Source organism: Ovis aries, chromosome X (assembly GCF_016772045.2).
Source record: "Ovis aries strain OAR_USU_Benz2616 breed Rambouillet chromosome X, ARS-UI_Ramb_v3.0, whole genome shotgun sequence".
Taxonomy (NCBI): domain Eukaryota; kingdom Metazoa; phylum Chordata; class Mammalia; order Artiodactyla; family Bovidae; genus Ovis; species Ovis aries.
In genome coordinates, this window is record NC_056080.1 from 125,722,291 (window position 1) to 125,748,301 (window position 26,011).

Below are 26,011 nucleotides of genomic sequence, written 5' to 3' on the forward strand. Positions count from 1 at the left end.
TGTGTGTGTGTGTGTGTGTGTCTGTTTTGTTCAATAAATCTATTACTACTTTAAAATTAGCAAGGTATTCTCTTATGTTTTCTTCTAAAATTTTAACCTTCATGTGGGAAGCCAAGTACCAAGCTAAAACTTGGAGTTTCTATTATTAAAAGAAGAAGTGAGTAGTATATGTTGGAGAACAACGATCAGTTTCTATCACATTACACTAGGGACTGTGTACAACTGATTTTCAGGGATGTAAAGATTCCAGGTTGTGGGCTGACTGCAAGCAAGCATGTATGATGCCAGTGGATCAACTAGCCAATTACTATTTTAGACTTTTTAGGATTCTAATATGTCCTCTATACTACCACACATACTATCTTGGAAAGACTATGATAACAGTGTCAGCCATGAATTAAATAACCCTAAACTGATTGTGGTTTTATTGGATGGAGGATTAATACAGAGATCAGCGGGTAGTGTTACAGCAATCGTCAGTAGTGGGAGGGAAAGGAGTCTTGCTGGAGAGGTGACAATATGAGTTTACTCTCCAGATGTAAGCTTTCATCTCATGGGAATGAAAAACTTTCACTAGTGGATGCTCCATGTGTACGGTACTATAGTGTCCTTTAGATGGATGTGGAAGCAGTTGTAGCCTAGGAAAGAAAGCCCTGGAGTTCTGAAGGCAGTGTTTGGGGGGAATGGAGAAATGCCAGAAATAATTAAGGGGTAGATATTTGAACCAAGAATATTAAGAACATCCAAGAAAAAGTTTACAAGTAGACTGGATGCAATTGGTGGAAAATATTGCCCACCAAGGAGCCTATTCAGGAATGCTCCAAAGGATCCTAGGCAACACACTGGTGGAATTCCCACTGCTCATACTAGCAAGGGACATGACACTAGCTTCACTCACTGTTCCTTTGCATTCAGGGGGGAACCAAATTGCCTTGTTTCAGAAGGAGTTTGCTGTGAAATGAGGGCCTCACCTGTAGGCAGCTACCTTGAATGGCAGGTTCTAAGCTTCAGACTGCCTGATGGCCCTGGCAGTCCAACATAACACAAGAGCCAGAAAAGGCACTGTGACACATCCCTCCCCCGAGTCAAGGAGAACAGGGTCAATTACTTGCTTAAATGAAGAAAGAAGGGAAATGGGGAAAACAAGAAGAAAATAAAAATATAAATTCCTGTCTCAAAACATTAATTCTAGACTTCCCTGATCGTCCAGTGGTTGCGAGTCTGCTTACCAATGCAGGGGACGCTGGTTAGATACCTGATCCAGGAAGATCCCACATGCCCATGGGGCAGCTAAGCCCATGTACACAACTACGGAAGCCCAAGCACCTAGAGCCTGTGCAGTGAGAAGCCACTGCAATGAGAAGCTACTAAAGGGTAGCCATCACTTGCTGCAACTAGAGAAAGTCCACACCCAGGAAAGAAGACCCAGCACAGCAAAAATAAATACACAAATAAATTTTTTAAAAATTTCCCTTTCACAAAACATAAAGAGCAAGGAGATAAAAATGGAATTGACAGCCTTGAACACAAGAGACAACTTCAGTATGGAATGAGAGAGGGGGTAAAATAGGAAGACAAGTAATAAACAGAGAGGAGGGACTTCTAGGGGTCATGAGCTGTGAGCATTGTGCTGGCTAAAAGGCAGCTTAACAAAAGCAGCAAATAAAGTATCTCATCATCCTCTGGGACCTGAGGGTATCCAAACCTCTGAGGAAGAGCATAATTTTCACAGTCAGGAATGGTAGGTGTAACAAGAAGTCTCCCCTACCATGGTTTTGTGAGGGAAGTAATATCATCTGATTTTCTGTTCCGGAAGATCACTCTGGCTGCTTTATGGAAAATGGGCTCTAGTGAGGCAACAGTAGAAGAAAGAATATCACTCTAGGAGATACTGCAGCAGCTTAGACAAGAGATGCTGGCGTGGTGGCTTGGTCTTGGGTAAAGGCTGTGGAAACTGAGTAAAGTACAGGTGATTCCCATTATTCATAATAGTTACAGTCTATAAAGTTGCTATGAACACTGCATCAATAACGATGGAACTGTTGTTCCTAAAGGAAATAAAGCATGGTTAGGTTCTGGCAAATCTTTGGTCATAACATTTTCATCAACTGATGCCATTTCAAACAGAAATTGTCAGCAAAAAAAAAAAAAAAAAGTGAAAATGTGGCACTAAAATAAACCATGAAAAGGACATTTGTCTACAGATTGAGAACTAAAAAAAGAAGGCATCACCTTGTTTGAGCCCAGCTTGGAATGTGCACATTGGTTGAATTACATTTTTCACTGTTCTGTCCTCATATTAGGGCTTCCCTGGTGGTTCAGACAGTAATGAATCTGCCTGCAATGCAGGAGACCTGGGTTCGATCCCTGGGTTGGGAAGATCCCTGGAGAAGAGAATGGCAACAGACTCTAGTATCCTTGCCTAGAGAATCCCATGGACAGAGGAAACTGGTGGGCTGTAGTCCATGGGATTGCAGAGTCAGACACGACTGAGCGACGAAGAACAAGCACAGATGCTCATATTAATTTGGAGGTTACAAATGCACTTTAGTAAGTAGGTAAATCCACAAATATGAAATCTGTGAATAGTGAGGGTCAACTATAGATATTTTGGAGATATATTCTAGAGAGGGAAACTGATGGGACTTTACAGTGGATTGAATGTAGTAAGTGAGAGTGGTGTTAAGGTGGACTCCTAGGTTTCTGAATGAGCAACTAAGTCAACAATGTTACCATATATGGGGAAGGGGCAGGTTTTTAAGGGAGATGGTGAGTTCAATTTTGAGCATAGTAAGTTAGATATAGTGGTTATCCATCCAGCAAGGGATACCAATCAGACAGTTCGATATTTGAGACTGGAGCTCAGAGGACAGGTTTAAGGGAAAAACAGGCACTTGGGAGTGGACATATAATGCTAATGAAACATCTGTCCTTCCTCTGTCCCAAGTTATAGTCCAGAGCATTTCAAAATTGATGGAGAATGAAGGAAAATTGGTTCCTTTGCTTCCTAATCCCTTGGTTTATTTCACCTGATTTCAGAAGAAAGTGGTGGTGAGTGAAGATAGCTCACTTCTCCACAGGTCATGGTTTGGCAGGAAGGTCCATTATAAGAATCATGAACTCAGTGCTTGGTGCTCAGTTACATCTGTGATCCCTACTTGCATTTTCCTAAAATAGGAACAAAAAATAGACTTCTACTTATAACATATGCCTAGAAAATTTAAAAAAAAATCAGATGAATCTATACTTTATAAAAGCTCAAGGAAAACAAATATCCCCAAACCTATGTAAGCACTTGAAACTATGAAAGGATACATTTATAATTTTGGGATTGGGGATACTGTTTTAAGCTTGTCATGAACATCAGAAGTTAAAAAGTGTACCATGATTGACCAAATAAAAGACATAGAACATCCACATGGCCAAGTTCAGTTCAGTCGCTCAGTTGTGTCCAACTCTTTGTGACACCATGGACTTTCCACTTTAATTCAATAGTTCTACTTCAGCCCGACAGGCTTCCCTGTCCATCACCAACTCCCAGAGCTTGCTCAAACTCATGTCCATCAAGCTGGTGATGCCATCCAACCATCTTATCCTCTGTCATCCCCTTCTCCTCCTGCCTTCAATCTTTCCCAGCATCAGGGTCTTTTACAATGAGTCAGTTCTTCGCATCAGGTGGCCAAAGTATTGGAGTTTCAGTTTTAGCACCAGTCTTTCCTGAATATTCAGGACTGATCTCTTTTAGGTCGGACTGGTTGGATCTCCTTGCAGTCCAAGGGACTCTCAAGAGTCTTCTCCAACACCACAGTTCAAAAGCATCAGTTCTTCAGCACTCAGATTTCTTTATAGTCCAACTCTCACATCTATACATGATTGCTGGAAAAACCATAGCCTTGACTAGATGGACCTTCGTCGGCAAAGTAATGTCTCTGCTTTTGAATATGCTGCCTAGGTTGGTCATAGCTTTTCTTCCAAGGAGCAAGTGTCTTTTAATTTCATGGCTGCAGTCACCATCTGCAGTGATTTTGGAGCCAAAATAAATAAATAAATAAATAGTCTGACACTGTTTCCACTGTTCCCCATCTATTTGCCATGAAGTGATGGGACCAGATGCTATGATCTTAGTTTTCTGAATGTTGAGTTTTAAGCCAAGTTTTTCACTCTCCTCTTTCACTTTCATGAAGAGGCTCTCTCGTTCTTCTGTGCTTTCTGCCATGAACGTAGTGTCATCTGCACATCTGAGGTTATTGATATTTCTCCCAGGAATCTTGATTGCAGCTTGTGCTTCATCCAGCACAGCATTTCACATGATGTATTCTGCATATATTCTGCATATTCCAATACCAAAGAAAGGCAATGCGAAAGAATGCTCAAACTACCCCACAATTGCACTCATCTCACACGCTGGTAAAGTAATGCTCAAAATTCTCCAAGCCAGGCTTCAGCAATACATGAACCGTAAACCTCCAGATGTTCAAGCGATTTTAGAAAAGGCGGAGGAACCAGAGAACAAATTGCCAACATCTGATGAATCATTGAAAAAGCAAGAGAGTTCCAAAAAACATCTATTTCTGCTTTATTGATTATGCCAAAGCCTGTGACTGTGTTCAGTTCAGTTCAGTCACTCAGTCTTTGCGATCCCATGAATCGCACCACGCCAGGACTCGCTGTCCATCACTAGCTCCCGGAGTTCACTCAGAATCACATCCATCAAGTTGGTGATGCCATCCAGCCATCTAATTCTCCGTCATCCCCTTCTTCTCCTGCCCTCACTCCCTCCCAGCAGCAGAATCTTTTCCAGTGAGTTAATTCTTTGCATGAGGTAGCCAAAGTACTGGAGTTTCAGCTTTAGCATCATTCCTTCCAAAGAACACCCAAGGCTGATCTCCTTTAGAATGGACTGGTTGGATATTCTTGCAGTCCAAGGGATTCTCAAGAGTCTTCTCCAACACCACAGTTCAAAAGCATCAATTCTTCGGTGCTCAGCTTTCTTCACAGTCCAACTCTCACATCCATACATGATTGCTGGAAAAACCATAGCTTTGACTAGAGGGACCTTTGTTGGCAAAGTAATGTCTCTGCTTCTTAATATGCTGTCTAGGTTGGTCATAGCTTTTCTTCCAAGGAACGAGTGTCTTTTAATTTCATGGCTGCAGTCACCATCTGCAGTGATTTTGGAGCCCCCAAAAATAAAGTCTGACACTATTTTCACTGTTTCCTCATCTATTTGCCATGAAGCGATGGGACCGAATACCATGATCTTCGTTTTCTGAATGTTGAGCTTTAAGCCAACTTTTTCTCTCTCCTCTTTCACTTTCATCAAGAGGCTTTTTAGTTCCTCTTCACTTTCTGCCATAAGGGTAGTATCATCTGCATATCTGAGGTTATTGATATTTCTGCTAGCAATCTTGATTCCAGCTTGTGCTTCATCCAGTCCAGTGTTTCTCCTGATGTACTCTGCATATAAGTTAAATAAGCAGGGTGACAATATACAGCCTTGACTTACTCCCTTTCCTATTTGAAACCAGTCTGTTGTTCCATGTCCAGTTATAACTGTTGCTTCCTGACCTGCATGTAGGTTTCTCAAGAGGCAGGTCAGGTGGCCTGGTATTCCCATCTCTTCCAGAATTTTCCACAGTTTATTGTGATCTACACAGTCAAAGGCTTTGGCATAGTCAATAAAGCAGAAATAGATGTTTTTCTGGAACTCTCTTGGTTTTTCCATGATCCAGCAGATGTTGGCAATTTGATCTCTGGTTCCTCTGCCTTTTCTAAAACCAGCTTGAACATCTGGAAGTTCATGGTTCACGTCTTGCTGAAGCCTGGCTTGGAGAATTTTGAGCATTACTTTGCTAGCAGGTAAGATGAGTACAATTGTGGATCACAATAAACTGTGGAAAATTCTGAAAGAGATGGGAATACCAGACCACCTGACCTTCCTCCTGAGAAATCAGTATGCACGTCAGGAAGCAACAGTTAGAACTGGACATGGGAAAACAGACTGGTTCCAAATAAGAAAAGGAGTATGTCAAGGCTGTATATTGTCACCCTGCTTATTTAACTTATATGCAGAGTACATCATGAGAAATGCTAGGCTGGAAGAAGCACAAGCTGGAATCAAGATTGCTGGGAGAAATATCAATACTCTCAGATATGCAGATGACACTACCCTTATGGCAGAAAGTGAAGAGGAACTAAAAAGCCTCTTGATGAAAGTGAAAGAGGAGAGTGAAAAAGTTGGCTTAAAGCTCAGCATTCAGAAAACGAAGATCATGACATCTGGTCCCATCACTTAATGGGAAATAGGTGGGGAAACAGTGGAAACAGTGTCAGACTTTATGTTTCTGGGCTGCAGAATCACTGCAGATGGTGATTGCAGCCATGAAATGAAAAGATGCTTACTCCTTGGAAGGAAAGTTATGACCAACCTTGACAGCATATTAAGAAGCAGAGACATTACTTTGCCAACAAAGGTCCATCTAGTCAAGGCTATGGTTTCTCCAGTGGTCATGTATGGATGTGAGAGTTGGACTGTGAAGAAAGCTGAGTGCCGAAGAATTGATGCTTTTGAACTGTGGTGTTCGGGAAGACTCTTGAGAGTCCCCTGGACTGCATGGAGGTCCAACCAGTCCATCCTAAAGTAGATCAGTCCTGGGTGTTCATTGGAAGGACTGATGTTGAAGCTGAAAGTCCAATACTTTGGCCACCTCATGCAAAGAGTTGACTCATTGGAAAAGACTCTGATGCTGAGAGGGATTGGGGGCAGGAGGAAAAGGGGACGACAGAGGATGAGAAGGCTGGATGGCATCACCGACTCAATGGACATGAGTTTGAGTAAGCTCCAGGAGTTGGTGATGGACAGGGAGGCCTGGCATACTGCAGTTCATGGGGTCGCAAAGAGTCGGACACAACTGGGCGACTGAACTGAACTGATTCTGCATATTAGTTAAATATGCAGGGTGACACTATACCTTCTTGACACACTCCTTTCCCAATTTGGAACCAGTCTGTTGTTCCATGTCCAGTTCTCATTGTTGCTTCTTGACCTGCATGCAGATTACTCAGGAGTCAGGTAAGGTGGTCTGGTATTCCCATGTCTTTCAGAATTTTCCACATTTGTTGTGATCCACACAATCAAAGACTTTGGCATAGTCAATAAAGCAGAAGTAGATGTTTTTCTGGAACTCTCTTGCTTTTTTGATGATCCAATGGATGGTGGCAATTAGATCCCATGGCCAAAGTTATAAACAAAATAAAAGGTAAGTGACAGAAAGGAGAAAATACATGTAACAAAGGGTTAATATCCACCTGCTCTAGAGGACTCATATAAGAATCAACAAGAAAAAGAAAAGATTCAGTGTAAAAACAGGCAAAGGACACAAAGTGGCAGTTCACAGACCAAGCACTTTAAATGGTTATACTCACTATCACTCAATTATAACCATTCATTTATTGAACATATACTTAGTGAGCAGCTTCTACATGCCAAGCACTCTAGTAGCTGCTGGAGATTCAGCAATGAACGACATATATACAGTCCCTGCCTCCTTGGAAATTACATGCCAATGAGTGGAGTCAAATAGCAGAAACTGAGATACATAATATGTCATTGGTGAAGAGTGCTCTGAAACAAAATTAAGTACTGTAGGATGATAGAGAGTGATGTGGAAAGTTGCTTAAGGAAGGATGGTGTAATGGTTAATTTTGTGTGTCAATTTTACAAGGCCATAAGGTGTCCATATATTTGGTCAAACATTATTTTGGGTGTGTATGTGAGGGTCTTTGGAGAGAGATTAACATTTGAATTGGTAGACTAGTAAAGCAGATTGCCCTCACTAATGTAGGTGAGCATCAGCCAATCAGTTGAAAGCCTGAATAGGACAAAAAGATTGAGTAAAAGGGAACTCTTCCTGCCTGACTGAGCTGGGCATTGGTCTTTTACAGCATCTGAACTTGAAGTGAAATGTTAACTCTTCTTGAGTTTTGAACCTGCTGGCTTTTGGATTGAAACTTATACCATGAGCTCTCTTGGTTTTTAGGCTTTCTGACTTGGACTGGTACTATACCATTGGCTCTCCTGGAGCTGTAGGCTGCTGATTGCAGATGTTGTGACTTCTCAGCCTCCATAACTGTGTAAGCCAATTTCTTATATTCTCTTGATGGATAGATAGATGACATATAGATCTATATATATCCAGTTATATACGAATATAGAGATAGAGATGTTTCTGTGCATGTGTGTGTGTGTGTGTGTGTGTTTGTGTGTGTGTATATGTGTATTTTCCCTGGAGAACCCTGACTGATACAGATGGCTAGGGAGAATCTCTCATTACATGACATTTGATCAGAAGAGACATGAAGTGTGAAGATGCAGTGGAAAGATATCTGGTGAAACGTTGTGGCCAGGCACAAAGGCTATAGGGTGATGTCTTCCTTAGTGTGGGCCATATTTAGCAAAGAGGCCAAGCGGCTGGAGTGGAATGAGTACAAAGATGAGGTCAGGGAGGCAGCAGAGGCCAGACCATGAGGCCCTTGCAGGCTGCTGAAAGGATGTTGGCTTCTACTTAGAGATAGAAAGGCATTAGAGATGGGGGCAGGCGGTGAGCAGAGGAGTGACATGCTATGACTTGTGCTTTTTAAAGGATCACTTGGTTGTTGTGTTGAGAATGGACTGGGATGGTATCCACAGCGTGGGAACAGTAGAAGGGGACCAGAAAGACCAAGCAGGAGGTTTGAACAATAATCCAGTCAGAAGAAGGTAGTGGCTTGGACCAGGGTGGCATTGGTAGAGGTAGTGAGAAGTGATTAGACTCTGTAGAGTATGAGAGAAAGGGAGGAATCAAAGATAGCTCCAGAATATTGGTCTGAAGATTGGAAGAATGGGGTTGCCATTGACAGAAATGGGATATTGTGTAGCAAGAGCAGGTTTGAGGATAAGATCAAGAGTTTAGTTTGGACCTGTTAACTGCCTCTCATTTTAAATGTTTTCTCATCTATATTTTATATCTGTGTTTTTTTAAAAAATCATCCAAATTAGGATTTTGATTTTGGATATGCTAAATTAAGTTATAACTGTCCATTAGACACTAAGAAAGCAACTGATTTGAGTACAAATGTGGAGGTCATGGCTAAAGGCATAAATGTAAGAATTATCACATTACCTAACAATTAAAGAAATACAAGGTGAAGTTGCTCAGTCGTGTCCAACTCTGCAGCCCTGTGGACTGTAGCCTACCAGGCTCCTCCGTCCATGGGATTCTCCAGGCAAGAATACTGGAGTGGGTTTCCATTTCCTTCTCCAGGGGATCTTCCCAACCCAGGGATCGAATCCAGGTCTCCCGCATTGGAGGCAGACGCTTTAACCTCTGAGCCACCAGGGAAGCCGTCTGAAGCAAAATATTGGTTTTTCTGCTCATGAGGTTGGCAAATTTTTTTGTGTTTTAATTTTATTTTTTAATTGGAAGAAAATTTCTTTATAGTGTTGTGTTGGTTTCTGTTGTACAACAATGTGAATCAGCCATAATTATACCTATGTCCCCTCCCTGTGAAGCCTCCCTCCCCTCCCCTATCCCACCACTCTAGATCAACACAGAGCACCAGGCTGGGCTTCTGTATAACAGAAGTGTTATACAGCAACTTCTCACCAGGTATCTATTTTTCACACTACTGGGCCCCAAGAAAGCCACAATTCTAAAAGACACAGGTACCCCAATGTTCATTGCAACACTATTTACAACAGCCAGGACATGGAAGCCACCAAGATGTCCATCTACAGACGAATGGATGAAGACGATGTGGTACATCTATATGCAATGGGATTTTACTCAGCCATAGAAAAGAACCAACTGGGGTCAGTTCTAATGAACCGGATGAATCTAGAGCCTGTTATACAGAGTGAAGTAAGTCAGAGAGAGAAAAACAAATATCATGTGTTAATGCATATACGTGGAATCTAGAAAAATGGTAATGATGGACCAATTTGCAGGGAAAGAATGGAGACACAGATGGCAACTTTTAAAAAATCAATAATATCCAACGTAGCTAAGGGTATGGAAAAATAAGTGTTTGTATTCATTTTGTGAGAGTATAATTGGTGGAACTTTTTGGAGGGAAGTTTGGTAGTTTCAGTCAAGGTTTAAAAGGTGCATATCCTTTAACCCAACAGTTGCACTTCTAAAAGTTTATTTTCTAGGTATTTACACTTGTGAGCAAAACTATGTGTATAAGACGTTCAATGTTGCATCATTTCTAATAGAAAATAAGTGGAGGACTTCCCTGGTGGTCCAGTAGTTAAGAATCCAAACTGACAATGCAAGGGATACAGGTTCGATCCCTGGTCCAGGAAGATTCCACGAGCCATGTGGCAGCTGAACCTGTGCACCACAACTACTGAGCCTGCATACCCTAGAGCCTGTGCCCCACAGTAAGGGAAGTCACTGCTATGAGAAGCCTGTGCACTGCAACCAAGCGTAGCCTCCACTTGCTGCAACTGGAGAAAGCCTGTGCTGTAATGAAGACCCGACAAAGCCAAAAATAAAAATAATAAATAGATAAAATTTTTTAAAAAGAAAATAAATGGAGACAATTGGTATATCCAATGACAGAAAGTAGTTAAATACCTTATTGTTCAGCCAGCCTGGAGTACTAGATTCCTGTTCGAAAGATTGACCATGTGATGATAATGATGATAATATTCCTTACTGAATGCTTACTATGTGACAGGTACTGTGCTAAGTGTTTTGTGTCTTGCCTCATTTAAATTAATTTTTGCTACTCAGTCATTTCTTTTTTCTAGTCACTGATTCACTCATTAACAGTTATTTGGGGGCACCTGTGCATGCTACATTGGTAAGTTGCTCAGTCATATCCAACTCTGTGTGACCTTGTGGACTGTAGCCCGCCAGGCTCCTCTGTCCATGGAATTCTCCAGGCAAGAATAGTGAAGGGGATTGCCATGCCCTCCTCCAGCAGATCTTCCCGACCCAGAGATCAAACCTGTGACTCTTACATCTCCTACATTGTCAGGCAGTTTCAATACTATGTGCTAATTCTGTCTGCTAAATCTATAAAAATGGACTTACTTTCCCTGGACCAATAGTTCCTAATCTCTATAGCATTACATTTATCTTTGAGATGCTGATGAAACCTACAGGCTCTGTTCCAATATAAATACTCATGCATCTTTGGGGGAATCTCAGACCTCTCCTGAAGCTCTGGGGGTCTGTGGACCCTCAGACTAGGTTCAGAGTCTCTGTTCTGGAGCAGTGGTGTTGGGACATACAGAGGGAAGAGCTAAAGGTAGAGTGGGGAAGAGGCCAAGGCATACAGAAATTTTTGGCAGGCCAGTTTCTGTGTGGAAAGTACTGGTTAAGTGCAGAATTTGTTGCCATGATGTTAAGACTTGGGAATGCCATGGTTCCTTGTTGAATACTAACTGCTCTCCGGGCCATACACTCCCATTCCCCAGCATTTCCCTCCCCATCCTCCATCTCTTTCAGACTTGGTCAGCCTAAGTATCTCTCCCCCTCTTTAATTCCAACCCTCACAAGGCCAAATACAATTGGCCAGGACCCCAAGCCTTCGGTCCAAGTAATCGGGGATCCTCTCCCATAGGCTGAGTGTGGGACTTTACAATGAGTCCTTGTCTCCTTCTTTTCCCCCCTTTCCCGGGGAAGTTTCCATGGCAATGGTCAAGCAGGCTACTAGGATATCTGCCTGAGAAGCCACCAGACACTCACTCTCAAGATTGATCCGGTGCTTCAGTTCAGCAAAGGACAGGCAACAAACCCCTTTGGGTCCGTTTGTGTTCTGTAAAGAGATACTGAGATGGAGTTAGGGATTTTTAAAAAAAGGCTTATTGGGGGTTAACCCTGTGAAAGATAAAGAGGGAGTAAACAATGTCGGGCAGTGAAGTCTCTAGACATTAATTACTTGGGTCTAAGTTGCAGCATTTGGGAACTAGTTCCCCGACCAGGGATATAAGCCAGGCCCACTGCACTGGGAGCATGGAGTCTTAGCCGGTGGACCACCAGGGAAGTCCCCAAACATTGATGTGTATTTGATATTTGTGAGCAGAAAAGCAAGAAAAAGCAGAGTTAGGCAGGTCTGTGATGTGTGCCTGAAAGTCTTGGCCAATCTAGGGGAGGGCTGCAGGGCAAGGATGGTCCATTAGAGAAGTTCTGCAAAGGGCTGAAATAGCCAGGCTTTAGCCTTCTTGCTGTGTTCAATCATGGGCTAGAGGCTGCCCCAGGAGAGCATGGCATCAGCTCAAATACTGCAGAGGATCCTGCAGACACTGTTGCTGGAGGCTATCAGTTAACTGTCCTCCTCAGAGCTGAAAGGTTAATTCTTTCTGGAAGGGCTAATCAAGCCTTGTCTCTTGCTGACACAACCTCTTACCTTTTCTAACCCCAAGAAAACAGCTATCATGGTCTGATCTAGGCAGAGTCTTTTCCAACACCACAGTTCAAGAACATCAGTTCTTCAGTGCTCAGCCTTCTTTATGGTCCAACTCTCACATCCATACATGACTACTGGAAAAACCATAGCTTTGACTACACAGACCTTTGCCGGCAAACTGATGTCTCTGCTTTTTAATATGCTGTCTAGGTTTGTCATGCTGTTCATACTGTTCATGGGGTTCTCAAAGCAAGACTACTGAAGTGGTTTGCCATTCCGTTCTCCAGTGGACCATATTTTGTCAGAACTCTCCACCGTGACCCATCCGTCTTGGGTGGCCCTACATGGCGTGGCTCATAGTTTCACTGAGTGAGACAAGGCTGTGATCCATGTGATCACAAAATAGACAACAAATTCGTACTGCTTCATTTATGATTAATACAAAATAAATTTTCCATGTAACAGCCAGAAAACAATGTGCTGCTAAGTCAGATGGAGAAAGCAGAAACCAAGGAATCACCACCTTTCAGGCTTCATGATACTCAAATCACGTGGCTCTCTCATGCTTCAGTTTCTTCACCTTTTAAGCTTAAGCTGTATGAAAACTGATGTCAGTTCCTGAAAACAGTTCAATCAGGAGACAGCACTTTGATGTTACTGATGGAGCTTGAACTCTCCCGGCCTCTGGACACAGCAGCATCACGAGGAAACAAAGGCGAAAACCCGATTCTCTTCTCAGTTTGCGGCAGTCACTTGTCCCCAAGACTATATGAGCAAAAGAATAGAGCAAACGTCTTGCCCTCAGAGAGCCTCTGCAGTCTCTGTAGCAAAGCAGCCTTTTGTGCTTCTGGGTCCTGTGGCCATGGCTCTGGAGCAAGGCGGCGGGAGCCCAGGGTCAGCGAGGGAGGACGGGATGTTTTAAGGGCCCGGATCGCCCAGGGCTCCCCGCGCTCCCCGCCCCCTTCCACGCTCCCGGGACGCGCAGTCGGCCTGGCGGCGGCGGTGGCTCCTCCCCAGTTCGCAGGAGATCCCTGGCCTCGCTGGCCGGTCTGCAGAGCCAGGCGGGGAAGCCCACGCCATGGGTCTCCCGGCCAGCCCGCTCGCCCCAGCCGCACCTGACGTGCCTCTTGAGATATGCAGGTCAAGAAGCAACAGTTAGAACTCGATATGGAACAACAGACTGGTTCCAAATGGGGAAAGGAGTACGTCCAGGCTGTATATTGTCACCCTGCTTATTTAACTTATATGCAGAGTACATCATGAGAAACACTGATCTGGATGAAGCACAAGCTGGAATCTAGATTGCCAGGAGAAATATCAATAACCTCAGATATGCAGATGACACCACCCTTATGGCAGAAAGCAAAGAAGAAGGAAAGAGCCTCTTGATGAAAGTGAAAGAGGAGAGTGAAAAACATGGCTTAAAACTCAACATTCAGAAAACTAAGATCATGGCATCTGGTCCCATCACTTCATGGCAAATAGATGGGGAGACAGTGGAAACAATGACAGACTTTATTTTGGGGGGCTCCAAAATCACTGCAGATGGTGACTGCAGCCATGAGATTAAAAGATGCTTACTCCTTGGAAGAAAACTTATGACCAACCTAGACAGCATATTAAAAAGCAGAGACATACTTTGCCAACAAAGGTCTGTCTGGTCAAGGCTATGGTTTTTCCAGTAGGCATGTATGGATGTTGAGAGTTGGACTATAAAGAAAGCTGAGCACTGAAGAATTGATGCTTTTGAACTGTGGTGTTGGAGAGGACTCTTGAGCGTCTCTTGGACTGCAAGGAGATCCAACCAGTCCATCCTAAAGGAAATCAGTCCTGAATATTCATTGGAAGGACTGATGCTGAAGCTGAAGCTCCAATACTTTGGCCACCTGATGCGAAGAACTGACTCATTTGAAAAGACCCTGATGCTGGGAAAGATTGAAGGCAGGAGGAGAAGGGGATAACAGAGGATTAGATGGTTGGATCGTATCACTGACTCAACGGACATGAATTTGAGTAAACTCTGGTAGTTGATGATGAACAGGGAGGCCTGGTGTGCTGCGGTCCATGGGGTCACAAAGAGTCAGACATGACTGAGCGACTAAACTGAACTGAACTGAACTGAGGTTTGTCATAGCTTTTTCTTCCCAGGAGCAAGCGTCTTTTTAATTTCATGGCTGCACTCATCGTCTGCAATGATTTTGCAGCCCATGAAAATAAAGTCTGTCACTGTTTGCATTGTTTCCCCATCTATTTGCCACAAAATGATGGGACCAGATGCCATGATCTTAGTTTTTTGAATGTTAAGTTTTAAGCCATCTTTTTCACTCTCCTCTTTCACCTTCATCCAGAGGCTCTTTAGTTCCTCTTTGCTTAAGAATGTACACACAGCAATTATAGTAATTGCTACTATTGGTGAAGTGCCTGTAATTTTGGTATCATTATTGTTAGAATCATAAAGGGCTAGTTTTGAAAACCGCTTCTGCCACTGAATGGCCTTGGACAAGTGACTATCTCTTTAAGCTTCAGTTTCCTCATTTGTGAAATGGTCATGACAATAATACCTATCTCATAAGGCTATTGTGATGTCAAATGAGGTAATAATGCATGTGAGGTGCTCAGCATAGCTGGGCACATGTAAGTGCTCAGTGATGGTCAGCTATATTATTGCTGTGTGCCAGGAACAGTACAGCTGTATCTAACTCAGGCCTCACAATAACCTTGCCATGTCAGTACTATCATCTCCCTTTTATAGATGAGGTATTGGAGGCTCTGGTGGAGGATTAGTGACTTGCTGAAGGATCACACAACTAGCAACTGGCAAGTCTGCCAGTTCTCTGACTTTAGTGTCCAGACTCATTAGCTCACACAAAACCACCTTCTAGAGCTTTCTTTGGCTGCTGCCAGAGGGGCTCTGCAGTCTCATAAGCAGCATGAGGGAGAAATGAGGTTTGGGAGTATTCTCAGCCCACTGACAGAGAGAGAGCAGCAGTGGAGTGAAAGCCATTTAGGACAGCGAACAGAAGTCAAAAGAAAATATGATCAGTAAGCTCTTTGGGAGCTTATATGGTGGGCTCATTTATATGCCATGATAAATGATATGAGTTCCCCTCCTACATGGTATAGTAGGAGGGGCACCAAACGTCCCTCTCTCTGATCGTCAAGTCAAACTTCTCCCATTCCTCACACACAAAATATGTCTGAAGAGCCAAGATTAGTAAGCCATTCCTTTGAATTATGGTATTGTTCCAGCTGCTCCCAGACAAAATATAACAACCCCAAGAGATAGAAGCTAATCATCTCCATGGTGAGTTTATGAGTTAGACTTAACTTGAGAGTGGAGGGTGGGGCCTGAGGTGATGATTCTTGGGACAAGAAGTTTGGGTGGGATGGAAAGAAGGATTTGAGAGGATGGCAGGATAGGACCAGAGTCTGAAATTGGGGAGATTTTTAGGAAGCATAACAGTAGGGCCTCAGAAGATTGGGAGAAAGGGGCACATGGAGGAAGGAGGTCCCCATTATTAGTTTTGTACTGGTCTCCCAGACATTTGTAAGCATATGTATGTGTATTTTTATTTGTTAAGATATTTATTTTTGGCTGCAAACCCTCTCCAGTATTCTTGCCTGAAGAATTCCATGGACAGAGGAGCCTGGTGGGCTACAGTACATAGGGTTACACAGAGTCAGACACAACTGAGCAACTAACACTTTCACTTTACACTTTCAGTTCTTAGTTGTGGTGCGTGGGCTTATTTTTAGTTGTGGCATGCAGGCTCAGTTGCCCTGTGGCATGTAAGAATCTTAGTTTCCTGATCAGGGATCAAACTCACATCCCCTGCATTAGAAGGTGGGTTCTTATCCACTGGACCACCAGGGAAGTCCCATGTATGTGTATTTTGGCTGCATTTCTCATTCTAAGATGCAAGGGGATCCTTAACTGTCATGCAGTGATGATCAATTTCCTATCCAAGGGAGGCTAAATTTTCTAGTTTCTCTCCCCTACTTCCTCCTTTTACTTTCAGTTGTTTAGAAGGTAAAATTTATCCAACAGCCCCTCCGCCTCCCCCTAGCTAATTTCTCTTCTGGTCCCTTGTCCCAAGCTTGCAATTTCTCACTAGCAACATCAAGAAACAATGAATTTTTATCCGCGGGATTGGACTTGGACCACTGGGGATCCTGGGTGCCACCGATGGACAGATGAGCTTATTAGAGAAGTCCTTCCCAAAGGCTCCTTCAGAAACAACACGGAAGGGTTGGGGAAGAGAGAGTAGGCTGGCCACCTCAGCCAGCTTAGGGCTCCAAGGCGGACTGTAGCACCTGCAGTTGCTAAGTGTTGCAGACACTTCTTGCTGATATCCTGCCGTTGAGTAAGAGAACTGGAGTCAATAATGTTCAGGCCCATTCCCCCCCCCACCCCGCCTTTATAGAAAGACCTCTCAAAAATACATTTGTGAATTGCTATCCTTGCTTTTCTTAAAGGCCCTCGATCTCCTTTCATAGTTAAAAAAAAGTCATCTCTATCTGTATCAATCAAATCTTAGGCTTTTTGTGGAGCTGGACAAGTCCTGCTAAGATTTACACTTTAGAGCCCACCATAGCCTTTGTTAAATCATGTTTTTTTTTCCCCTCCCAATGCATTGTGTGGCTTGCAAGATCTTAGTTCCCCAACCAGGGATCAAACCCATGCCTTGGAAATGAAAGTGCTGAGTCCTAATCACTAGACTGCCAGGGAATTCCCAACCAAGAGGGTTGAATGCAGATGTTTGGGGTGTCCAAGAAGGAAGGGAAAGAGAAAAACACATGAAATTGACTTAAAATGGCTGAAATACAGTGTATTTGGTATCAAACCGTGTTCAAAAATCCTTCTGCTGGAATGCCTTCTCAGTTCTCTGCTTGGACATTTGAAATAGGGCAGCCTCCTCTGTTTCATCTTTGTTTCATTGCCACACATCCTATTCCCAGATTCTGCCTAAAGACTAGCCTAACCAGTTGTTTTCTTAGCTTTGAACTTCAGGTACAAGATAAGGAATGGGAGGGAAACAGACCTACCCCTTCATTGTCCTCCACAAATATGACATGCCTGAGAGGAAGTTTTTAATCTTTTCTAAGCCTCAGGTGACATCACTGACAAAACACTGCTTTTTAAAAGCCAATCCTCCTCCCCACCCCCCGATAGAAAGTGATGGTGAAAATATTATGCTTTCTCTATTTTCATGCTTTCCAAACTGCTGGACAATCTAACAGGAAGTTGTAAAAATCAATTAAGCAGGCTATGATCAGCACTTTAAAAATTAATAAAATGAAGTAGAAAATTCCAAAAGCACATCACAAAATAAAACATGAGTTTTATTTTGGACACGTAATTTTTATTACTAGTTTGTTATATGTAGATGTATTGTATACTGGCTTGTGACATTTTACACCTCTATGGGTTACAGCAAAACTTTGAAAACCACTGATCTAGAGGGTGCATATACTTCAACCTCAGATGGAGTCTGTAGTCTAAGACCCTCCATCTGACACATTATTTCAACAATATTCTATAGTTCTCTACTTTTTAGGGCTTCTCTGGGAAGCAAAATTGATGTATATAGCCCACTGGTAAGTCACCAAGAAATCTTTTGTATAGAAAGATGCATCTGACAAAGAAGGGCAAATATCTAATAGAATACAGCAGTTTGGTAGCAACTGTTTTGATGGAGTATTTTTGTTATAGAGACAATTGTTAAATAAAAAAGCTAAATATGCCCTACCATCTCTCCCTAAATATATAAGGTTAAAGCACATCTATGCTTATTCTATCATATATTAAATCAATAATTTAATATTAAATAATTAAATTATAACAAAAATCAGCAACTGAAGTCCCCTGCAATCAAATTTCCTGCATCAGTAATCTCAGGCAAGTCAATCCAGCAACATTTCAGAATAAAATGCCTTCTTGACTTTGGCTACTTGCTCCTTTCCCAAACACTGCATTTATCCTTTAATCTCATCGAGAGTTATCTTTTTAGACACACTGTATGTTATTAACGGGCTTCCTTGGTGGCTCAGTGATAAAGAATCCACCTGCAAATACAGGAGATCCCTGGGTCGGGAAGATCCCCTGGAGAGGGAAATGGCAACCTACTCCAATATTCTTGCCTGGAAATTCCATGGACAGAGGAGCCTGGTGGGCTACAGTCCATGGAGTTGCAAAAGAGTTGGATACCACTTAGCTAAACAACAAATACATTACTAGGAAATTTCCAGAAACTAGGAAAGTGCTGATTCCTGTTCACCAAGCCACTTACATGCTTAAATAAGGTCTGTGGTTCTTTCAGCGTCATGAGGTAGACATGAAAAGCAAATAACTTGGTGATAGAGTTTGAGTCATGAGTCTTTAACCTTTAAGCTTACAGTCTTTTACTTTAACTAATGCCTACAAATTTACACCTGAGTAGATTCCTAACCATTTTTATCTAGCAAAATTCATTACTGTATTTCATCAATCTAAGACACCATTGATTTTAAGACAGAATTTTATGTACCACTGAGAAAGGAAAAAAAGGCTGATTAAAGTATGCTTTAGCAAGAATTTATAATACATCAATTTCAGGGGTATTAAATTGTCAAAATTACGTGCCTCATTGAAGAGATGAAATACAGGGGTTGATTTCAAAGGCTGTTGCCTCTTCTCACTCCTAAAGTGTCTGTTGACATATTTTTAATGTAGAATTAAAGTTAATGGGACCACTTTTTCCCCCTGAAAATGAACTGTCTTTTGGTTTCACTGCCTACTGAATTTTGGCTAGTTTTTTTTAATATTTGGCTAGTTTTTCAAACTTAGAATTTCTAACATTTCACTAGAAACTTCACTGCTACTTCAAACAGGTTATCTCAGGAATGTATTTCGTAGGAAAAGAGGGAAGAACAAGGTAGGTTAGAGAAAAGACAAGGTCCTAGTTGTCAATCACTGTTTTCAATATCCTAACTTAAAATTCTTTTTTAAACCTTATAGTGTAAGAAGAAACAACTAACTGTTCGGGAGCCTTAAAAAAATCAAAAGACCTTAAACCAAGCTTGAGAAAACTTGTTAAAGGCAATTTTTATTTATTTTTTTAAGTTACAAAAATATGCACATGTCAAAAATACAGTCTAGTCCATATAAGAGTAGTTCCAGCCATTAAAGTTATACAGAGTTTGGAAACAGCAATTTATACACAAGTCTTAAAGCACTCAAGTAATGAACAGAATACATACAACCAGTCAATTCAGTTATTGCTAGTTATATGCCACTTTTACTTGAGACCGTTCTCCTTTAGGGAAAAGGCAATATTTGGGCAATCTGATTGTTGCTACTAAAGCTGTGGTTTTAAAAAGTCAATCCAAAATTAGAATAAACTCAGTTTGAGTAGAATATGTGTAAGCTTTAGTCAGTACTACAAGAAGGTGTGGTCTATATTTCTGTTCCATCCCTTTCTCCTACTTAGTTCTATTTTATATCAGAAATGTGACATGTAGTTTGTGACAAGAGTAAATGAATCGTTGATCTTCAAATTAAGTAACAAGAAACACTGAGTTGGAATGTGGAAACAAAGTTGGCACATCTAGTGTAACAACATGAGAATGATGAATTCAACAATGGAAAAATGTTCAAATTTTAACCAAAAAACAAAGATTTCTTTCTCTTTAGATGCTGAGACACAGAATGAATCAACTGGTTTTTCTGAAGTTTATAGGCTATGAAGATCTGCTGTTCTCTATCTTTTCCAAAAAGAAAATGTGGGCTATATAACAGGAACATGTTTTATAACATATCTATTTGCTCAATGCCATATGGAAGAACACCATTATGAGATTAAATAATTTTAGCTTTAAGTAGTAAAAAGATCATGCAGTTGACAGTGTAAACACAGGGAACAAATCACTCACTTTGGGGGTGGATAGTATGTAGCAGACTTTTGGTCTGAAGTTCACGTGGAAGACTTAGAAGTTAAGGGTCCCAAAGAGAGAGCCATGGCTTTGTTTCCAACTTTTCTGTCAGACCCTGCTGCAGGGTCAGGCTTATTGCTGACATTTTTCCCCAACAAGTTCTTAAATTGAAACATATACTGGTAATAATAAGTATGAGGTGAACTAGAAAAACATTTAAAAATAATTCTTAGAACAAAAGTGACACTCATGACCTTTTGGTAAAGATACTTATTACCTTAATGACTTAAATTCTAAAATTAGGCTACATTTTTAGGAGGTAGAAAACAAATACCCAAAGCGTACCACTTGGCCATCCTTCCTTACTTGTGGCCAACCTCGGATCTATACATTTTCACTCCTCATTCTCCCACTAAAGCTATTAGTCCTACCACCATTTACTATCTAAAGTTACAGACCCGGAGCTGCCAAGAAAAAGCTTTTAAAGAAGTCTTGCTTTTAAGTCACTGAGTGTATCCAACACTCGGGTATCAACTGAGAACACTTTATATCTCTCGAGTAGATTAACTCACTTCATAAGAAAACATGCCAACATGAAAAAATTACTTAATATAAAAAGACTATTGAACATCTCTACATGTGACTCCAGTATGTCAGAGTAGTTATGTAAACCAAAACTAGTAATGCGTTCATTGAACTGCTTTAAAAAAGCCTTATATATAAACCGCATTACCAGTGTTAAACGAAAAGGTACATTTTATACTACAAAATTAACCTAAATTAATCTAATAACAACAACAATAAACACTCCACTTCCTCCCAGAAAGTTACATTGTGCTGATATCCCATAGATAGTACTATAAAAAGATTTTATTTTTGCGATATGCTGGGCTCACAGTGAATATGCTAATACAGCGATCATGGATATAATGTTACTGTAAGAAAGTCATTAGTGAAACATGTATAAGGCATGTAGAAAACTAGCATTAAAGCTCTTAAGGGCAATGATTCAAATTGGCAGCTGCTAGAAAAGGTGCTGCTAGGAATAAAAAAATATTAAAGAAATTTAGTTTCAGCACATACTCGTTTTTAATGCTTCCACAATGAAATGAATTAATAACTCACATAAATTTCTGTTGCTGGAACTAATGGACCAAAAAAGAATGGACTTCTGCCCCCTTTAAATAGCAGCCCAATCTTGAAAACGGAAGCAGTCACTTGCAATCTTCCACACGGTATTGTTAGCAGTAGTCTGAGCGGTCAGCAGGAAGTTCTGGTTGAAGTAGTGTTGCTTGTTGCCATCAAACTTCACAGTTCCACTGGTCACAACAAGAACTGTGGTCTGGGCCTGAGTAGCTTGCTCTGCACCCACACCAAGAAAAGAGAAGAGGTTGGATTCTTTACACAGGCAGATTTACAGGCTTAAACACATTGTATATAACTTAAACACTAAAAAAAGTTTCATAAACTGTCTTTACTTTAAGCATAACCTTGAGCATGCCCACCCAGAGCCAGAAAACTCAATAACCATTTCAAAGATACTAACATTATTTTCAGTCCAGAAAGATTTTGGGTACTCTAAACTTTCAATATCTAGCCTTTTGGTTCCTGTGTTAGTATCTCCTTGTTGGTTTTTTTTTTTTTTTTAACAGAACTTGGTCAAATTTTGTTTAAGTTGTCATTCTTTTCAAGAACTATAAAGGCAAAAAATCACTCAGGAAACTACTGCTTAAGATGCTTAGGACCCCACCTAGAGGTTAATCTTATAAACTGCATCAATCTGCCTGAAATCAAAATCTGCCTTGAAAGCTACCCTTTCACGTTTGCTGTGAAATTTTAATAGGTTGTAAGATAATAAAACATTAATCAGAGATATGGTACATTTTTTTCTCTTGAGACATTTCAAGGTACATAAGGCAACTATTTATTTAGGGAAAAGAGACAGTTGTTCCTCTCCATCAACAGAAATCACAGTAAGGCTCAATTTGCCACATGACTTTTAATAAGCTGCACAATCACTCAATCCACCAAAACCTACCACTGGCTCTCTGGAATTAGATGCATCTAAATGAGGATCAAAAGTTTGACTTGACAGCTGAATTTTTCATATTTAACTTGCTCAAAAAAGTAATTACTGCTACCACTGAAAGTTGCTAGCTGCTTTTGGTGTTAAAGTTCAGTGCCCACTAAAGGAAAACAAGTACCTCAAAAGACCATGATCTTACCATGAACTGGCTGGCAATCTAACATATTGACCTGGAATTCACTAGAAGGCAACATGTCAAAAAAATTGGCTAGGGCTTCCAGCCCTGTAACAACATTTCCATTCCATATTAAAGTGGCCTTGTCCAGATACAGCCTGGTTAGTGCCTAAAAAGAAAGAAAAAAGAAAAAAAGGGGAAAGATTTTTGCTTTGGGGCAAATTATCTTGTAGAAATGGATTGAAAGGTTACAGCGGGTGTTTAAACATTTTTATAGTTCTTTCTCCATCTCTCCTTCCCTTGCCCCCTCCCACAGAGGACAATGTGAACAAGGTATCTGCCTTATACAGTTGCCCTTAAATGGTTATTATCCTGTGCTATGCTGTGCTTAGTCGTATCCAATTCTTTGCGACCTCATGGACTGTAACCTTCCAGGCTTCTCAGTTCCTGGGAATCTCCAAGCAAGAATACGGGAGTGGGTTGCCACGCTCTCCTCCAGGGGATCCGAACCCAGGTCTCCCACATTGCAGGTGGATTCTTTATCAGCTGAGCTACCAGGGAAGCCCTCTTAATATACTAGGCAGCTAGCTACTTTTTTTTCATCTTTCACTTTAGCCACACTGAGAAACCTTTGTATCAAATGGATAGGCTTTTTTTTTTTTTAAGTTTTGCTTTCTGTAATTAAAATGAATTAAATGATCACAGGTTTCAAAGCCCTTGCAGCCTGGAACCAGTTTGAATCTCCCTCCCTTTTCTAATTCTGTGAACAAAGTTATCTGTCAGGCCCTACCTGTACCTTTCAATCCTAGTGTTTATATACAATGTGAGCCCTTTTATGTTTGAACCATTTAATGTTGTATGTGTTAAGAAGAATTAGTTCCTTTTATCGCCATGGAAATAGCATTATTCAGTCCAAAACAATCAATAGTACTTGCTAAAGCAGAGTCTTTGATAAGTCAAGTAAGTTAAAACTCAAATAAGGAAGAATTCAACAGTTAACTCTTTAGTTCCTGGAGTCAGTCACAGGAATTTAGTGTGTCAAAGGGGACATTATTTGCTTAGCTCTAAATTTTAAAACTTAAAGGGCCAACACATATCTGGACTCTGGAAATGAACTATGTTGCTTTCTTTTTTTTGCTACTTTGTCCTTGAAGGCACCAAGGCCCAACAAATGTCCACTGTTACATCCTGTGCCAGGTCCCACATCATCAAACATCAGTATCAAGAACTTCTTTTTAATCTTCTGCCTTAACAAAACAGCTTTTAGAGATATTTATTTCTACAGCATAGACAAGAGTTCTCTACAACACAGTGTTATACTGATAATAGACCTAGTGAAGATTCTAGGTCACATACAGAAATCCTTAAAAGATATGGCTCAGGAACACATCACAATGAAAAAAGCTGATGAAGTGAGAACTTTCTCTGTGGAAGACTAAAAGTATCCAAGCCAGGCAGATTCTATTTGTGAGTGTCAGATACAGATGTGAGCTTTAACACAAAATTATCAATTAATATATGAAATTAAAGGGGCAAATCAGGGAACATTCTCTGTAATGACAGACCCCCTTCACTAGCACTAATACTATTTTAACTATATTGGTTAAATTATGTGATTAAGAAAATGTAACGAATTTAAGTAAATATATGTTGGGTCCCATGTTAAGTGCAGTAGTTAATTCCCATTTACCACCCTAAAAATAAAACAGGGTTGAGAGAGGTTAGCAACTTGCCCAAGGTCACAGAACTTGGCAAACACAAAACTGGGGTATGATTCCACAGTTCACACATCCATAATGCCATACCAACCCTTTCCTAAGCAATGTGTTTTTAGAGAACATAGCTATCACTTATGCAATTTGGATGAATGGCTGGCTCAAAAAAAACCAAACAAACAAACTGGTATTTAATAAAGAATAGTAGTCTGTAACACTCACCCGTCTTCTTTTGTCCATTGTCTCATAGTAAATATTGACAAATTCCTCAGCAGCTCTGCATGCCTGATCTACATAAGTTTTAAATTCCTACAAGAAAAATTTCATTAAAATGTAATTACCACCCTTCCAACCCCTCACAAACATATCACCAACAAAAGCTGGTGGTTTATTTCAATCATTATATAACTCCATACACAGTCTACATTCTTCCATATAAATTTGGACATTTTTAAGGTTAGGGCCTAGGTTTCCAACTTTCACTATTTTTAAGTACATTATGGTTAGGACATACTAACCATTCATTAGTGAATTTCAGATTTTTCTTACTTTAAACATAAATTTACAATCTTTGCATGGCAACTGGTGTTTTAGGCTTCCAGTATTTTAGAAAACATTTACCTCAATAAAAAACGATGGGTTCTGAACTGTAAAAAAAAAAAAAAAAAGAGGCAGGGGGCGGTGCGGGCAGACGCGAATTACCATTGAATAAGTTAGCAAATTGTTGAGTTCCCTTTTCAAGCTGCTAAATTATTGATAAGTTATTCAAAAGTTGTTGAATGAGAAAAAAACTGAGTATGTTCTACGAACTTGTTTGAAAAATTAGGTACTCAGAAAACGTCCTCATATTATGTAAAAATTTACAGGAGTTTGTAAAGGATTTTAGCATACGTGCTGCCAAAGCGAGCAATGTAAAGGATTTTAAAACGGAAGAAAAGAAATATTGTTGCGGTTTTCTCCTGCGAGAAAACTACTTTCTTCCCCAGCCATTTACCAGACCAAACTATTATTTGAATTAATAGCTAATTTCATTTCACTCTCACGTAATTGAAAGTTATTTAAATCGTGAAAGGATTACAAGCCATAAGCAACAAACCCCAACATTCCCAACTCTCGCTAGTTTCCGTCTTAGGGTCTTTTCCAGGATCGGAAAGCAACTGCACAGCCCTGGGAGGTGGGGGGGTCGGGGGTCATGGGTCGGCGGTCGGGGAATAATGAGGGGCTTCAGAGAGCGGGCCCCGCCCCCGGCGCCTGGCGGGCCAAACCCTGATTCGCCGCTTGACCACGTGACCAGCAACCAGCCCGCCCCAGAGCCCCTCCCCTCAGCCGCCTGCGCCCGGCACCCTGCGGCGGCTGGGGCACTCACCACAGCCATGGCCATCGGGGACTCCGAACTGTCCTTTTTCTTCAGTGGCGACGTCACTACGTCTTCTTGTCCCTGGTTCCCTCTCCTGTGGGATGATCAAATACTTAGCAAGACAGCGAAACCCGCCAAACGCACAGAATTCTCTGCCCGCCCATTCTCTCCCGGAAGTACCTCGGTCCGATGTTAAAATCACCCCGATGTACCAACCTTAAGTACAGTTCTCTTGAGTTCCGACCGTCCCGTCCCGTCCCGTCCGCCTTATGTACTCACTTGTTTGATATTTATTAACTTAGTTTAGAAAAAAAAAAATCACTCCGCTTTTGTAACTGGATAATCTTAACAAAAGTATCCATTTCTCCAACACGTCCAAGGACAGCGAAAAAAAGACCTATTTAAAGCGTCTAATGTGCGGGCTTCTT

The 26,011-nt window shown here is 41.2% G+C and overlaps 1 protein-coding gene across 2 annotated transcripts; it reads right to left on the reverse strand.

The window, feature by feature from the left end:
* Window positions 1-19,458: 19,458 nt before the first annotated feature.
* NXT2 (nuclear transport factor 2 like export factor 2) lies at window positions 19,459-25,777 on the reverse strand. 2 transcript variants are annotated; one of them, XM_027963183.3, is made up of 4 exons: window positions 25,593-25,777; window positions 24,449-24,535; window positions 22,536-22,680; window positions 19,459-21,672 (listed from the first exon to the last, which is right to left on the reverse strand). In XM_027963183.3, the coding sequence occupies exons 1-4, from the start codon at window positions 25,605-25,607 to the stop codon at window positions 21,491-21,493; spliced, it is 429 nt and encodes a 142-aa protein (XP_027818984.1). In that variant the 5' UTR covers window positions 25,608-25,777; the 3' UTR covers window positions 19,459-21,490. The 2 variants fall into 2 exon arrangements, with proteins under 2 accessions (XP_027818984.1, XP_060263988.1); XM_060408005.1 differs by lacking the exon at window positions 25,593-25,777 and adding an exon at window positions 24,848-25,356.
* Between the last annotated feature and the right edge of the window lie 234 nt (window positions 25,778-26,011).

Coding starts and splice junctions, on each gene's coding strand:
- NXT2 (XM_060408005.1), bottom strand. CDS start 24,931: ATGGTAATTCGCGTCTGCCCGCACCGCCCCCTGCCTCTTTTTTTTTTT. Junction 22,681..24,448: donor CAATGGACAAAAGAAGACGG/GTGAGTGTTACA, acceptor CTTTCTTTTTAG/GCACTAACCAGGCTGTATCT. Junction 21,673..22,535: donor AGATTGCCAGCCAGTTCATG/GTAAGATCATGG, acceptor GTGTGGGTGCAG/AGCAAGCTACTCAGGCCCAG.